The 17,303-nt window shown below is 44.6% G+C and overlaps 1 protein-coding gene across 5 annotated transcripts in view; it reads right to left on the bottom strand.

The window, feature by feature from the left end:
• ABCA1 (ATP binding cassette subfamily A member 1) overlaps positions 1-17,303 on the bottom strand; it is a 92,150-nt gene that overhangs the window by 17,340 nt on the left and 57,507 nt on the right. For all 5 annotated transcript variants that reach the window (XM_015652476.3, XM_015652475.3, XM_015652478.3 and 2 more), the window contains 18 exons: positions 13,850-14,090; positions 13,144-13,283; positions 12,788-12,904; positions 10,365-10,553; positions 9,303-9,508; positions 9,040-9,216; positions 8,216-8,438; positions 7,647-7,868; positions 6,892-7,096; positions 6,260-6,373; positions 5,612-5,783; positions 4,955-5,086; positions 4,293-4,432; positions 3,157-3,294; positions 2,399-2,619; positions 1,946-2,018; positions 1,231-1,433; positions 200-248 (listed from right to left, as the gene is read on the bottom strand). In XM_015652476.3, coding sequence (XP_015507962.1) covers positions 200-248; positions 1,231-1,433; positions 1,946-2,018; positions 2,399-2,619; positions 3,157-3,294; positions 4,293-4,432; positions 4,955-5,086; positions 5,612-5,783; positions 6,260-6,373; positions 6,892-7,096; positions 7,647-7,868; positions 8,216-8,438; positions 9,040-9,216; positions 9,303-9,508; positions 10,365-10,553; positions 12,788-12,904; positions 13,144-13,283; positions 13,850-14,090 — 2,962 coding nt within the window. The remainder of the gene's footprint in view (positions 1-199; positions 249-1,230; positions 1,434-1,945; positions 2,019-2,398; positions 2,620-3,156; positions 3,295-4,292; positions 4,433-4,954; positions 5,087-5,611; positions 5,784-6,259; positions 6,374-6,891; positions 7,097-7,646; positions 7,869-8,215; positions 8,439-9,039; positions 9,217-9,302; positions 9,509-10,364; positions 10,554-12,787; positions 12,905-13,143; positions 13,284-13,849; positions 14,091-17,303) is intronic.

The following is a 17,303-nucleotide window of genomic DNA, read 5'->3' as shown; positions in this document are numbered from 1 at the left end:
CTCTTCAGTATTACAAAATAAACATGCTACCAACTGAGTCAACTGACCTTTACAGCACATAAAAGCATGAGTTAAATACACTAAACTCAGCTATAGCAGGTCATTAAAAATACTAGGACAAAAGAGCTTCAATTCAGTCTCAATCAGGGTCTGTCACACCTTGGCATATGTCACTTCTGTAGGAGACAACTATACCCACCTGAGGTTTCTGCATCCACACCACTATCATCAGCCACTTTCAGGAAGATCTGGAAAGGAATGGTAAGTGTCAGTGAAAATCAAAAGAGGAGAGATATTGTGGGTACTGCTTCAGAAGATGCCATGTGAGACTGGGGAGAGACCTGAGGACACTGAGTTTATCCTCTGCATGTAGATACGGACTTTGTGGCTTCTCTACAGTTTCTGGGAGCCAGACTACTACCAGCTGTTCCCCCTTTCTAGTATCAGTTCTCAGGTCATCTCAAACATGAGCTCTTTCCCACATCTCAGAAATAGACCTAGTAACTAAACTTGGTGAATCTCATATTTCCCCATGTCCAACAATGGTTTTCTTGCTTGAATAGGCACCTTCATGGAGCTTGACCCATGGACTATCCTAAACCAGAAAAAACCCATTTTCAAATTTTCAAAGATAAAAACCAAGGTCTTCACAGCTGTGAAGGACCTAGATGGCAACTTCAGTAAGTGACAACACCACTGTTTCAGTTTCTCTTGTCATTCGTTAAAATAAACAAATGAAGATTCCACAGAGATAATGTGCATGATACTTCTGTGATAAAAAAGAGTGACTTGGCAGCTGGAACACAGTCACATGGAACAAACACTGAAATAAAAAAAATTCCTGACAAGGGCATATATCTAAATTGCTTATCCAATGTATGTGTCCAGTACGGAAATGTATGCTTTCAGCTAAATGCAACACAAAGTATCCCTAAAAATAACACAGACATTAGAAGCCAAATCTGGAGCCAACCTACACATGGTATCACAGCAAAGTGCAATGAGTACACAGGACCTGTCCATGCTTGTCTGTACCACATTTCAGTTTTTAATGCACACCTCTGTGAGCACACACTTACACAGGCAGAAGACAATCCATTTTGGAGAGGAACGCAAAGCTGCCTGTTCTGTCAAGTTTTACAGGAAGCAATAAGGCTTCATCTTATTTTTAATTCTACCATGATTCATTTTACCTAGTTTAAGACAAACAGGAATCAGCAGCTCACTAACCTCCTCCAGAGTAGTTTCAGAGATGCCATAGCTGGAAATCCCAAGATCAGAAAGACGGTCATCAATTTCATGGAACAGCTCCACAAAAGCTCCCTCTTTAGCAGCTTTGTATGGCAAGACATAGGTTAATTCATGACCTATGTCCTCCACCAGTCTTGCCTCAGGAACATGTTTTGTAATGAGATTTGAAATTGCAGAGACATCTAGAAAAAAAACATATGTAAAAGATAGTTCTGTTCTGGTTACTGATCATTACGTGAAAAAAGCTTAGTCTTTAAAATCCTGCCAGAAGAAAAGGAAGACAGATAGGACATCTCTAGAAAGAAGCTCATTTCTATGAAAAGTCCCATCTCTTTTTAATTTAACACAAGCCTAGACCAAAGCCAGACTATACTTTTTATGTCCAGAACTTGGGAGAGCTTGTACATGCTACTGGAAGATCTGCAAATCATTGATGTACAGCTCACCAACATTATCTACTGTTAACAGGCCAAACAACTACATAATATTTGCTTATTAACTTTCAGGATAGGTTGAATTTAAAATGTCTCACTCAAGAAGAGCATTTCAATACTTAAAATACCATCACTGTGAATTTAATAATTGTCTCAAGACTGTAGCTATATTGGACCAACAAGGTTAAGGCAGCTGTCCAAGGTGAGCTACAGAGCAATGTCAACTGGGATTCAATCTTAAATTATTTTCCAAGCCTCACCTATTGTCAGTGTGTCACTTTCATGGTCACTGCCAAGGCCAGCATCAGAGCTGCTCTGGGAGACACTGTCATCCTGGTCACAAAAGAGAAGACAAACATTATTTCCTGTTGTCTATTCAAAATGGGGCTCACCAGATTCTACACTCCAAGTCAAACAGATGCTGGGATCACGGGTATAGGAGCGTAACAACAGTGTACTTCACCTATTTCATATCTCTCTGATCAGCTTGGGACCACAGACACTGAAGGACACTATAACGGAGATGTATGTCCCATGCAACATTTTAACTAGACGTGGTCCGGCACAGTACCCACAGAACAGGTAACATTTCTTTCAAAGAACTAGGGATTTTCCTTTCAGACATTCTACCATGGAAAATCTTAGCTGCTAAGATAAAAAGCCTAAGAATTTATGAAGAAAGAATAAACACGAGCAGAAAAGTCCAGCTGTACCTTTTTCAGATAGGAAACTGTGCTGCTGCTGTTTCGGCAGGAGCTCAGAGAGGAATCCACATCCTTTTTGACCAGGGTCAAATAATAACCTGTTCCCAGCTGGTTCTTCAGGAAGAGAGAAGAGCCAACACAGCAGAGCTTGCCATGAGAAATGATGGCAATCCGGTCCCCCAGAATGTCTGCCTCATCCATGTGGTGCGTGGAGAGAATGATAGTGCGACCTGGAAGAGAGCAAGGAAGATAGGGGTGTAAGACAAACAATACTGTGTTGCCATGCCAGAGACACAATATATCTTGCCATGAAGCTGGATGGGGGAGTTGATGCTACAAGTTTGGCTCCTTTGAACAAGACTAATATGGCGAAGATTCAGAATTGCTATCATGGGTTTACTCTCCCCCACCATCTGCTGGCTCTTGTGCTCAGCAAAGGTAGGTTTAATTTCATGTCTGGAAGGTTGGTTGCATGGAGCAGAACAGAACATTGCTGAACACCAAGGGTGATTTTCTGACTTTACCTGCCCTCCCTCATAACTCAGTAAAAAAGTTGGTTCATGAATGCTGACATGAATAGGCAGAGGAAGGAATACAACTGAGAGATCTGAGCATCCTTGTCCTGCATTGTCTTTGTTCATTCCTTGGTGCAGGAAACAATAAATTTGCAAAGACAAATTGCTATTTTGAGAAAAGTCATGAAAGAGATTGATTTTCTTTTGCCTTCCACAATGCAATTTTTAAGAGTAGAAAAAAAGATGACATACCCTGCCGATACTTCAGAAGCAGTTCCCATATTCCTCTGCGAGAATAAGGATCTACCCCAGCTGTAGGCTCATCCAGAATGACAACCTTGGAGCCACCGACAAATGCTAAGGCAACTGAGAGCTTCCTCTGCATGCCACCTGCCAGGCACAAGAAGAAAGAGGTGTTCAGGCTGATGCAGAGATAAGTGGAACAGCAATACTTGCAGCAAGGTAGATAATAAGCTCTCTGAAAGAAAGCAGACTGAGGAAAACAAGTACTGCTGCTGTTTCAGGCCTTTAGGGTCCCACTACTTTCTGGATGGTACATAATTAATCTGTGTAGTCTTTCCTCAGTGGAGTCTAACTCTCCTCCTAGTGCAGGGAGCCACACCTTGCATGCCTTTCCTTAAGTGAATTATACTGTCTCAGCACCAGGGGTAGCAAATCATCAGCTTGGAAGCCTAAACATATTTGAGGATCTGAAACACAGGTCTCCAGAACTTGAGCTACAGAAATAATGAGACTCCCTTTCCACAGAAGTGTTCCAGAGGCAAAAGCAAGGAATTATATTGCATTCCTCAGTACTAAAGTCAACCATGGTCACCTGCTCTCCCTCCCCAAAGTCAAATGTGCAGTCTGTACTGACACTTGAGTAAGACAAAGGCATCTCAGCCCCTCTGGTATCTGGTACAGACTGATACAGGAATTCAGCCCCTCCTGAGCAAAGGAGAAGGACACTCCAGGTCACCAATTGAAGTCAGCATAAGGAATGCACATATGGTTCACAAATATCAAGAGACTCGGAGACTATGGTCCAAGCCACACTCGCTTAAATTCATAAACCCCAAATATATTAGTAAGCTTTGGACAACACACAGCAAATGCAGCTGAACTATGTCATGATGGAAACAAGTACAAAATACTCAGAGAAACTGTGTGACTTGTTATGGCCATTAGATAGCTTAAGACTGTGCAAGATTGTGATGTTTCTTAAGATACACAGATTAAGTACTTACTAAATATTTGATTTCCTTAAATGCTTAATTGTATAGTAGTCTATATATAATTGCAAGATCCCATCAAGGTCCATAACACAGCCTCTGCAAAAGGCAGTGGAGTGTTTCTGAGGCTGAGAAATGTAAAAGATCTGAACCTACCAGAGAGCCTGCTTGTCCTAGCTTTCAGTTTGTGAGGCAAACCAACATCTGTTGCCATCTGCTCCATCTCCTCTTTCACCTTCTTCTCCGGCAGCCCTTTGAGCCGAGCATAGAACCAGATGTGTTCCTCCACAGTCAGCCTAGGGAACAAATGCGGCCTCAGGGCACAGCTCAGTGCACCATGCTGGGATTAGTCCCTTTGATTAGCATTACTGCAGGCATTTCTGTTTGCTCAGAAAAACATCTTTTAGGGCTGAGGTTTCAGGAAGGAGCCACAGACTGGGTACACTCAGCCTGGGCCTGACTTCAGGGTGTGGCTCTATTCAGCACCCATGTAAATAATCCTTTTTTAAGGGTGCTTGACAGTACCACAAACAACCCAAATCCCTAGGCACTGTGAAAACACTTGGCCTAGCTGAGTGGAGTAGATTATTAACAGACACAAAAGATGAAAGTATAAGCCCTTGCTGATCATTCCCAGGCACTTAGGAATGTGCTAATAAACAGAGTGTTCCTGTACCAATCCCACACACCACCCTATTGTCTCTCACCATGCACACACGGAAAAAGGCCTGTCAAAGCTGAAAGCCCACTGCTGTATCCTAGGGAACCCAAATTTCTGTTGGATAGCACCAGCCCTGCGTCTCCCAGATAATACTCACAAGTCAAACAGCACATTGTGTTGGGGACATACACCCAGGTTCTGCCTGATGGTGCTAAGCTCAGAGCGGATATCTTTGCCCAGGATGAAGGCTGTACCTGAGGTTGGGGGGAACAAGCCAGTCAAAATGGACCTGAAAGAAAAATAGAACAGATTAGCAGGCTCTAGGAAACAGATCAGCCACTAGTGAGTGGCTGAATTAAGAGTGGATGGAACCCCTGGGGAAATCCCATATCAAGAAAGTAGCCTGAATAACATCTCACTAATGGATTTTAAATAAACCAAAGCACAAATAAGCTCCGGGGGTGATCAAAGAACACTCATATTGCTGCTGGAAGATTTTTTTTTTTCCCCTCTAAAAGCTTCTAGTTCTTTCAGTACCAACTTGCTTTCTTTCAGTGTTAAGTCAGAATCACAAATGACATAATTACAAAATTCTGCCTACAGATTCATTTGACCCAGCCTCAACCTGAACCCCCTGTGGTTCCAGTCCCATGTACCTGTAAGGCAGCAGCACAACTAGACTAAATCAGCAGAGGCACTCTGGCAGTGCACCAGCTTGCACACTGCAGTTCTATGGCTACCTCTGCTAGGTATGGATAGGAGTTGCAATATTCAGTCACTTCCCTACTGTCTTAAAGCATTATTTTTTTCTTACATGGTAGTGGTTTTCCCTGCTCCATTATGTCCCAGAAAGGAGGTGATCTGTCCTTCATAGAAGTTAAGTGTGAGACCATCTACAGCAACTTTCTTGCCATCACGGTAAACCTTGACCAGGTTCTGGATGGAAACACCAAGACTCAGATGCACTGGCTCTTCTTCCTTGCAGACTGGAAGAAAACACAACAAAGCAGAGAGACATGATAGGTTTTAACAAAACTTGCATGGGAGTTTTAATAGACATCACATTCTCCCAAGCCTGTGAAGAAATGAGCTAGATGAAGAACAGGCCACATTTCTTTCTCACAGACCGGAATTTTCCACAAAAGTTGTCGTCTAGCTATTTTCTCTCTCCTGGGCTAATTTGGGAGCTGGAGATCTCCAGTGTTATCAGGGTAAGCAAAAATACAAGGCCTTCCCAACTCCATGAGCCTAGAGTACCCAGCTGTATTCAGGTGGGCAAAGTACCTTAGGTTTATCTGGATGCACCCACCTGATCAGCATACCAAAATTGTGATACCAAAAGGGTAACAAATTTCACCTATCCATGCCAGTACTGCTCCTGCTGTCCTTGGACTCATTACAGAGTCCAAAAAAGGCAGACCTGAACACTCCACTTCAGAAAGGCTCTGTGTCCAGCACTTACCTTCTGAAGATCCCTTTTGGTCAGGATGGCGGTGCTGCCTGTCCTGTGGTTCCTCCCCAAACCAATAGGACTTTGTGAAAGGAAAGTACCAGGGTCTGGGAATCCCATACTGGCCTAAAAAGAAAAGCATTACATGAGCCTGAGTGCATAGGTCCCTTTTCTTTTATTAGTTTTCAAGACAAGAATGGAAGTACTCCAACCCCAGTAAGTCTCCAGACGAGGCAGGACTAAGAAATCTTTCTATATGAAGACACTGACAGACTCTGTGTAAGAGACCCCTAACTTCACTTTAGGGTTAAAAATCCTGTGCTGAAAGGTGCTAAGTAGCACATGTGGTACTGATACTCTTAACTTCTCTCTTGCAGCACAGTCTATGAACTTTAGAGGAGGCAACAAATGAAGTATAGCAAAGCTTCTGGGGTTAGAACAGCCATGACCAAAATGGGATCATGCCTCTGGTGCTGGGCAACACTCACTGCTAGCAGCAAGCAACAACCTTGCTCTGTGGCTGGTATTGCTCCATGACCTTTATATGGCTCTGCTTAAAAATGGGCCAAATTTGCAGCTTAGTAAATGAAAAGGATTTATTTAAAAGCCTTAAGACATGATTATCCCTCAGAAGCAGACCTCACCTGGGAAGACAGATTCAATGTACCAGGTCATGACTCCATACAGGAAGGTATCAAACAGCATCATGACGGCTGATGTGGTGATGCTAAAGCCATCTTCTTCCAATGGGCTCTCAAAGAAGTTGTCCCACTGAACACCAACTCCCTGCTCCTCAAACAGTGCAAAGTACTCGCAACCGAAACCAAAGGCTACTGGAGACAGCAGGCTCTGAAAATGGGAGGCATGAACAAACACTGAGTTTTTTGCATCTACTCTCCAACTAGGCATCTCAGTTGTAGCACAAGGCTAAGGGACATTGTCCATATGAAAAGTCAAATTTCCAAGAACTGTCATTGTATTGGCAGATATGGAGTGGCAGATTTGGTCTATGTTCCAAGAGGCCTAAAATCTCTACTGGACCTCCATCCAGAATTGCTTGTTTTTCTCCTTACTCTTTGGCTTTTTCTGCAAGGGAGCAGGTTGCTAACAGTCACCCTTCTCCAGACAGGTAAGAAGTGGCGTGCAGAGGAAAGGCAGGCATTTCCTTCAGCCTGCATGTCTGGTGGTACAGTATCACCGCATACAGAGATCAAAGCAGCTTAGTCCAGCTGCATTACTTCTACTACCAAAGCCAACAAAACCCTCCCAGCAGCTTCTACCAGGTTGAGTAAACCTCTTTATGAAGCCCAACCCTGATAGACTCTTACACTGCAAACTAACCCCACTTTGCCACTTCCCCCCATGCAATAGTACCCAGGAGAGTTTCATCAAGACTCACCGCAAAAATCTTGAGTGAGAAGCTGATGTGGTCCTGCCAGGCAACACACAGTACATAAGGCAGGTACAGTGTGAAGTAGACAATGCCCCCACAGGCAGCTGCCAGGTTGGCCCTGGAGAACACGGTGCTGATGAGAAAGCACTGGAGGATAGTCACAACACCGAAGATTGTGAGGAAAATGAACACCACGCTAGGATCGCTGTAAGGCAGCAGATTCCCCATCTGGCAGGAGAACAACAAGTGCATCAGGTTTTGAACAGGCTCTCCAAGGTACCTTTGTTAGAGACAGCTCTGGAGAAGTGCTGCTCGGAGGACACAGGACTGCAATTTGCACAACAGCCTTCCCAGAAGTGAGGCAGTACAAGAAGCATCTTTTCAAGAGACCTGAATCTACAACATTCCCTCATGCTGTTTTCGGCCACACAGTCTTGTTCCAAAATCCAGTTTCCAAAAAGTGACTAGTGAACACACACCCGCAAACTCCTCCCCAGTGTGTCAGTGCAGACCACTCCTTAGCAGGCTCTAAAGGCTCTAGAGTCTGCTGCCACAGGTCAAACCAGGCAACTCACCTTCAGGATCAGCACCAGCAATCCTGCACTCATCAGGAGAGGGACAAGGCTGCTAATGAACCAGCTTAACCAAAGGATGCCATTGTCAAGTCCCATAATCCTCATTGTTTCTTTCAGCCGGGCTTCCTTCTCATACACAATGCCCTTAATTATCACAGCCACTGAGTAGATCCAAGCTAGTGTCATGAAGAGAGGCATGGAGCGGCTCATGACGCGCAGAAATCTGAGAAAATGAAGGAAAGGGGCCAGGAGAACTGAGTGAGATAGATCACTGCAACTTCAGATACCACTTCAAGGGCTATCAGAGCAAGGTGGCAGCTAAAGGCATCACTGCACAAAGCAGCTGATGTGCAAAGCCTGACACAGGATCTGTGTCTCACCGTGAGGTGAGGCAGATGGGTTTAGAGCACATTGCTAATTATGAGTGGGAGCTGGAGCTGCAATTGTCACTCAGTGGAAGTGCAGGGTGAAAAGCTGCCTCACGTGGGGACTGCTCTCAGTTGCCTCCTTTCCCCTCTACTGTGCCTATCTGTCTGCTTTTTTTTCCCAGTGCTATATTTGCTTGCATCAGGTGTGGGGATGTGGTCACACCTCAGGAAGGCACTTGTATGTTCAACTCCAGTACTCACAGTCCCTCTCCTGGGTAGGAATCTAAGTCATTACCTATTATAAATCCTCCATGTGAGTGCCCTAATTCTAGGGATTAGGAACACTGTGGAGGTTGCCTCTTCACTCCTCACATAAACCATGCCTGAGGAATGACAAAAGCCCATGCCTCCCAAGCTCCTTCTCCTGGGAGCTTTTGAAGCAGCCTGCATACATACATGTCATCCACGTAACATGGGTAGGGCATCTGCTGCACATAAACTCCTGTCTTCTTCTCCGTGCCTGTCTGAACCCTGATGATGGCTTGCTCTACCACATCCTGCAGATAGACAAAGCCTCCCCAGACATAGCGCATGTCCTCGAAGGGGTCAGCACGGGGACCAGGATCCCAGTACCTGCACCAAGGGAACAAGACCTTTCCATTAAAAATCCTCCTCACCCCATCCTTGGTAAGAAAAAACATAAGGATGTCAGGGCTCACCCATCCTTGATCTTGTTGGTCCTTTCCACATTATCAATGTCCATGCGTATCTTGTATTTCACATGTTGAGGAAGGTCTGTGCTGTCAGGAGCTATTTCAGTGAAGACTATGCCAGCCCAGAACCTCCTTTCATCCAGAAGCTCCAATGACTTGTTAATGAGCCGGACTTCTGTGGGCACAGGCTCCAGTTTGTCCAAGTTGACACACTAGACAGGGACAGAATTGGAAACATTTATGGGATACACTGCCAAATAATAACATACTTTGTTTAGTTGTGGGGCGGAGGGAAAGAACACTCCAATGGTAATGTCACACCCAAGAAAATGACAACAGCATCAGACTCTTTTGCAATGGTTTGTTGTAGCCCAGCATGTTGCAAGAATTGTCATTGCTTCCTGCTTGACAGTCACCTACCAGTCAAATATATATCACTGAGAAATACCCCCAAAAACAATTTTCTGTACAGGAGGTTAGACAGCACTGCAGTATTACCTACAGGATCTCATCCAAGTATCAATTTCCACATATAGTCTTATTCTATCTGTTACCAATAAATCAAGGCTGATTCAAAGCCTCTAGACATCAGTGGAGAGATCTCTAAGGCTTTGGACCAGGCCCTTAACAAGCCACAGCCTGCTTCTGTTTGCACTCATCTCCCAAGCTGCTGAAGCAAAAAGTACAACTCATTTCGCTACCTCAGTTTAAAGCAGCTGCTAGCTTCACCACAGTCCCCAGCTAAACCCCAGACTGAAGTTTGAGCTGCTACACTGCTGGAGACAGTGGCAGCTTTCAGTCACCCAGTAACAGAAGGGCAGGAAACCACACACAGTGATGGAAGCAAGAACTTCAAAAACAAGGCCTAAGGTTAGGTTCCTGCATCTATACTGGCATCTGAAGAACAGATAATTTTCTCACATGCTACTCATCTCTATTAATGCCTGATTGTATCCAGCAAATGGATGGAGGAACACCTATCTTCCCTTTCCAGAACACCCAACTGCATGAGTGGAGATCAAGCAGCTGCCCTCCCCCAGCACCTTGTCCACACTAACAGGATCTCACCTCCATGAAGCGGGAGATGGTTTGGATAGCCCGGTCTGTCTCATTGAAGGCATCCACCCAGGTGTACACAGAGGCATTTTCTGTCTCAAATTCCTCTGGACTGTTTGACAGGAAACGGGCAACATCCTCCACTGTCCAGTTGGAAGCTGGCAAGTGCGGGTCCCAGAGGGCTTTGCTTTTCAGCAACGTCTGCAAGTATTTTGTTTCCAAAGAAGAAATAGTCGTGAGAAGTAATGTTAGATTCCTCTCTCATAATGAAAAAAAGCACTACACAGAAACAGCTGTCAAAAAGGTGCAGGTAAAGGCCCTCTGTCATACTGAGAGGATCAGCACAGTGGCATCCTTCCCCTCACCTTCCCTTTGAGAAGGATGTGCCTCCCTCGGCACAGCTACACCATTTCGGCGTGCTTTGCAGGCTGGCTGGCTGCCTCCATGTCCTGCCACCCCTCTCCCAAGGAGAGGGCAGCAGAGAGCTGTGCACAGCTCTGCACCCCACACATGCAAACCAGGGAAGAGGGAGATGCTTCCTCAGCAGAAATCCATTTGGCTAATTCTAGTTGCCTAGCTCTGCTCACTTCTCCCAGAAAAATCTCTCCTCCTGGCTGGGATGGAAAGCGACTGAGGCATGGCTCAATAGTCACTGTTGTGAGCAGAAACACCAGCACCAGAGGCCAAGTGATTTTCATGTTTTGTTTTTGTGCCACCAGGGCTGGCTGAAGCAGTCCTGTACAGCAATGATGTCCTGCCTTTTTCCTCCTGTCTGGGACAGTGCTTTCTTCACCCAGTTTAACTGGTAGCTTTTTGAGGACAGGCTACTGTATACACAGTTCCTAGCACTACTGCTCTGAAGTAAAAACCAGTCCACTGGGCAGACAATATAAGGCCAGGCAGGAAGGGAACAGTAATTGTAAAGGATACAGTTGAACTGAAGTCAGGGAGATAAAAAGAAAAACGTGCACAAGATAGAAAATGGAAAGAATCCTTGTGATTAAGAATAAGAAGTGGATTTTTTGCCACAACAAAAATGAAAGAGAGGTGAAGAGCTTCTCCGTACTCTGCTGTTACCAGAAAACCAGAAAGTAGTAGGTCAAACAGTTACAAAAACAGCTTTGCAAACTGGAAAAACAGAACAGACCAAGCCAGCAAAGGAAAACATACAAAAAGGAAATCCAAGCAAACAGGAATTGGATGTGCTGTGCTCTCTTCTTATTTGGTCTCCAAGGTTAACTTCTGCCACCATGCCTTCAGGAAAATGGCTCAACCTCATCTTGTTCAAGTCCAACATTAAAGCTCCTTAAACCTAGGGGCACACATCACCCTTCCTGAAGTTCACAGGCACATTAGCATCAAGCTAGAAGGGGCAGGGATGGGCAAGCAAGGCACCTTCCTCTCCGTCAGCAGGAAGAAATATACCAAACTGATTGTACAACCCAGAAAGCTGAGAGGTGATGGCTGGTCAACCCAGAAGCATGGCAACTGAAGGGGATGCTGTCTGGGAGCTGCCAAGGCCCTGACAATGAAGTACTCCTGCTCGTGTGAATGTCAACAGGTGACAACAAAGGGACTCCTGTTACTACACTGGTACAGAGAAGACCAGATTGCTGGGAAGATCAATAATTAACTACCAGAGGCAACAGGGTGAACAAGTAACATAAAATAAAAAAACATAAAAGCACAAGGCTCAGAAAAAATGTAAAAAAAAAAAAAAAAAGTTTTTATTTTACATATATATACATATATATATATACACATATATAGGAGGAACATTATCCGAGGACATCACTGCAAATCAATGTTTTGGACCTCAACTTTCTGCCTGAACTTTGCAACAATCTGTTCAACTGTCTCTGATGCTTCAGTACGTCATGTTGATGGAGAAGTACCACAGGGCACGTCACAGATTATTCAGCAGAGCATTACACTGGGGTAAAAAAGGAATGAATTTCAAGGTTTATAAAACCTGGGGAAGCCTCTGTATACAAGAAAGTGCACTGTGATATCCAACCAACTGTGTTGCAGAGGCGGCTGAAAAAAACTACAGTGGTCCCTCTGTTTCTTGATGCCAGTTTTACATCACTGCGCTTCCAAAGACACAGGGTGCAAAGAACCACCCCTCAGAGCTACACCTGAGGAACCATGGTGAAGTGCTCATGACACATTAGGGCAACACTGTGGACAAAACAATACATTTTCCAGTAGAGGCAGATTAGAATTGAGTGTTAAATGTGCACTGCTCCTGGTTGCAGGAGACTGTTACATGAAAGAAGGAATGCCAAGCAAGATCAAGTACAATCAAGATCTCTTTCAAGAAGAGGTCCCATCCATAATATTTATCTGCCCAATTCAGCACCATCTAAAATAAATATTTCATCACTTATTACAAAAAACAACAGTGGTGGTTCTGGCAAGGACAGCATACTGACCCGAATGAGATCCATTTCCTGACTACTTTCCATAAATGTCCAAATTTTTGGGCTTATCTCCTCCCACATTCCCCCGAGGTCACGAAACACACCCAGCTCCTGGAATGTCCTGTTCACCTGTCACAAAGAGAAGAGGAAGGTTATTTCCAAAAGCTGGCAGAGACCCATCATGGGCTGAGAGGGTGCATTGAGCCTTCAACAGTAAGTACATGGGAGGTGAGAGATTAGAGAGGCTGTGCTTTTGCAGGCAATCCTTTCTAGCCTTGTGTTTGGGTCCAGTTTAGCTAGAGAGGATCAGCTGCACAGTCAGGGGACATAGTTAATGCTACATTATCAGAGAACAGGGGTAGAGTTACCTCAGACATGACCTTCCTTACAGCTGGTGTATCTGGAGTGTACAAGATCTTCCCAATGAGCAAGGGTTTCAATGCCCTCCAGATAATCCTGGAAAGCGGGCTAGATTCCAGGTTCTTCATGAGCTCATTGCAGTAGGGTGCTGAGGAAGAGTGCAAAGATGAGCAGCTGAACAGCACAGTGGCAACTGCAGAAGGCTTAGAGCTTCAAGAACAATCAAAGCTGAAAGCAAAGCATTTTTCAGACACAAACCCCCTCCTTTACCACAAAGCCCCACAAAAAACCCCTTTTAGCCCAAGCCTGCACTGTCTGCCCAGTGAACAAGGAGCATCCAGGCAGCCTACAATACTAAGAGCCACAGCACTAGTTCTGCAACACTCCCACAGCTCCAACGCACGGCACAAACAAAATTTGTCTAGAAAAGGTCAGATTTCCAGAGGTTGCACATGACAGTGCTCCCTCTCTCATTAAAGTAGGTCCACTGCACAGCTTTCTGTGGACTCTACAGAAGGTCTTTGGGAGACTCTCAAAGTTGATAACTTACTGGCATTAAGGGCATATGCAGGAGTAGTATGTGCATGCCTTTCTAAAACAACAGCGAATATGTCCCTCAGGACCACCTGCTTTCATCTGTGGAAGCCTGGAAAACGCTAGTGATGATGATCATGAAGTAGATGGGACCTCAGACCATACCATTGTTACACTTACTTGTGGAGTTATCATAGAAGTTAATCACATCATCTTCAGTGCTGTTCCCTCCAAACAGTGCTTTGTAATTGTTATCTTCATACCAGTTGAGGGATTTAATTTTGAGCCCTCCACCTTCAGGATGGCCGCACACGATGCGTGACACAGCCTGATAGATCTGCGTAGAGGAGTTTGAGGCATTCACATTGGTCAGGAACATCACCTCTTGCCTCATGTCACTCCAGCTCTTCATACTCAGCAGCTGGAGGGGAAGGGTAGAGAAAAGAATGGAAGGAAGCATCAAACAGGATTAGTAAAAGGAAAAGTTCTTTACATGCACCTTCAAGCCACAGAACAGATTTTTTTAACAGATGAGAATCCCCTTGAACACAACATCGAGGGTAAGAACCAGGGCAAACATTTCCCCACCACCACAGTGGGAGACTGTAGAGGGAAGTCTCTTCTGTGCAAGTACTTGGAATATATCCTTGCCAAGTTCTTTACTCTTGCGTATTCTCTTCCAGTCCTGTGGGTGGCTCCTGGCCTCCCTGCCCTCTAACATGGAAGCTGCTTATCCTCCTGGTTGCACAATGGATTACATTCCAGTGGAGTACCCTCAGAAGGACAGGTGGGGTGGGGTACTTGGAATCAGAATAGGAATTAAAGGAATAACATCAAGTGACTGCAGCTCATGGGTCACAAACTGGATGAGACACAGGCCACAGCAATGTCGTCTGGCACAATTCCACCAAGCCTCCACTGATTTACACCAGGCAGCCAGTTTGACCTCCCAGACTGGCATCACTTATCCCTGCCCCAGAAACTCCTTGCCCCACTGTCAACAGCATTCCCAGGAAATCCTTGGAAACAAGCCCTGCTGCAGCCAAGAGCCTGAATCACAGCATAAGTTTTGCATGCAGCAAGGAGCCTTCTCCTGGCCAGCTGACCTGACACCAGGCCTGAGGGGACAACATACAACCAGCTAGAACTATTAGTACCTCTAGACTCATTTGAGTGGCATAACCCAGACAATACACCTGCAACATGTCACAAACAAAAACGCCCTGCCCTCAGCCTGAGATACTCACTGCATTAATGTTGCCATACTCAGGCATGGCCAAGATCACCACAACAGGAAAAGCAACCCACCTGCATGAGCACTGTTTGCATGCTACACTGTGTGGTTGCTTTGAGAGCCCCCTTCTTGAGATGTCAGAACATCACCTCTTTGATGGTGACAGTAAGTGGGTGTTATGAAGGAATAAGACAAAGGCAAGAATCTAAGATACTTCCTCTAAGTAACCAGCCAACTTCCATTTATTTTCAGCTCAGGGAATTTCTATTTCCTAACCCTCAATTAATTTGTCCTATGGTAAACTCGTAAATTTATAACATCTGCAAATATTTAACATCCAACATCACAGGAAAGAACCTTTTCTCTCTCCTTATCTGGCTATGGTTAGCTCCATTTGGTGCCATGTGGTTTTGTTTTTTGTTTTTACTGCAAGAGACAGTGAACATTCAATCCCTACCTCTTCTTCATGCCACTTCTTGCCACTCAACTCTATAGGTCTTTGTCATATCACGAACTCATCTCTTCTGCAAGCTGAACAGTCTCAGCCTATTCCCTTGTTCCTTTTGTGAAAGCCATTATACTTCTCTGTGTCCTAACTGGACGTCTCAACTTTATTCCAGTTCTACTAACCCTTTTCAGAGAACAAGAGCCTAGATCTGTGTTCCGTATCAAAGGGTTTTGTATAGTATCAGCTGGTTCTCTATCCCTTTTTTAAGAGTTTTCTAAAATTTTATCTGATTTCTTGACTTGGATGGTTACATTAACTTGGATATTCTTACTGTGTTGTCCAGAACAGACACATGCACTAAACAGGGAAAGCAGAGCTGCTGAGACACCTATTTGTAACTGCTCATCAACTGTGTCTCAGAACAACTTCAGATGCTGTGCTCCAACTGTCCTGTTTTCAGAGACAATAACAGAGTCAAGACCATCTGCCACTTTTGCTCACTTTGCACTGGTCTGTCACTTTTGTGACAGATAACCAAAGACTAAGACAGCTGGTAAAGCCAGCCAGCAACAATGCTGAAAGCAGCAGTGTGCTGGAACAATTCAGTGCAAGTTAACCCAAGGAAAGCACACTCAAAACTCTTTGGCCTTACCATGGGAGGTAAACCTGACCCTTTGTGTGACCCATCTGTAGCACTGTGCATGTTTTAGATGTGCCAACATCTGGAGAAAAATTCTGGATGCTAAGCAACAGCTACTATGTGTCTCCTACAGAAGGGGCCTCTATTTTCTGATGCCTAAAAGCATATGACACACTGATATAATGGAAGACAGCTGTGAGAACAGCAAAAGCCCGAGTGCAAAATGTCCAGCTTGACTGATTCAAGTGTACTTTCATTTCCTCACTACTCACCACTGCCTTTGCCTGCAGCCTGGTGCCACTCAATATGGCTCCACAGGTTCAGGCACAGGACACCGGCATCATGGAACATGAATGAAAACTGTCATGCAAGCATTTTTGTTTATTACATATGTTCATGAAGGTTTTTGAATTCAATGATTCCTCACCCAAATGGCCAAGGCTGCATTTCAGATGTGACAGTTTGAGTGTTCAATTCAAAGATTCAAATTCAAAGGGATCCCTTGAGGAGGTTTTGGTATCTTAGCTAAAACAGCTCATTTTTGCTCAGCAAAAAGGCAGCTGCTTCAGCTAAAGTCACCATAAACTCCCTAACACAATGAGCAAAGGTACTCAAATAGGAAGTGCAGCTAACTCCCATGAACATATGAAGTGTTAACCATCTTAAAGAGAGATTGCATTTGCAAATACATTTCTACATATTATTTTGAAACATCTTGAGCAAGGAATTTTGTTTCGTCTTTGGCATCAGCATCTTTACAGTTTACATGCAGAACTGATCTTTTTCACCTCTGGAAGTAAATACGTCAAATGTGAAGGGTTACTAAACTATTTCTTCTCCCAGACATCAGACCTGGCTCCCTAAGTGTTTCTAAATAGTTGTCCTTGCTCTTGATGTTTAATCTGCCCTCCTAGAAGCTGATCCAAAGAGTGCAAGGACAGATCCAATCAATCCCCACACTCCAAGACAAATATTTTGTTCAGACCATTTTCTAATTAAAATTCCCTGCTAGAAGGGCTCCTAGACATGGCACAAACAATAGTTCTCTCCACCCCCTCAAGCTGCTGCCCTTTGAAACAAGGGAGCAAGTCCCTCCTTTTCACACAGAATTCTGCCTGACAGACAATAAGAAGTAACTTTCGGTCAAGCCATCTGGAGCAGCTCATGCTGTACACAGAGCAAAAAGCTGCCTTTGTTTGCACAGCAGGGCAGAATAAAAGGTAGTCCTACCCAAAACAGCTGCCAAGCAAAAGGCACATTACCCTGGGATGTTTTCGGCCACATCAGCAAACTGAATATCACGTGGTTTCAA

This window comes from Parus major, chromosome Z (assembly GCF_001522545.3).
Source record: "Parus major isolate Abel chromosome Z, Parus_major1.1, whole genome shotgun sequence".
NCBI lineage: Eukaryota > Metazoa > Chordata > Aves > Passeriformes > Paridae > Parus > Parus major.
The sequence above is the reverse complement of the archived record's forward strand: the minus strand, read 5'-3'. Positions and strand labels throughout refer to the sequence as shown.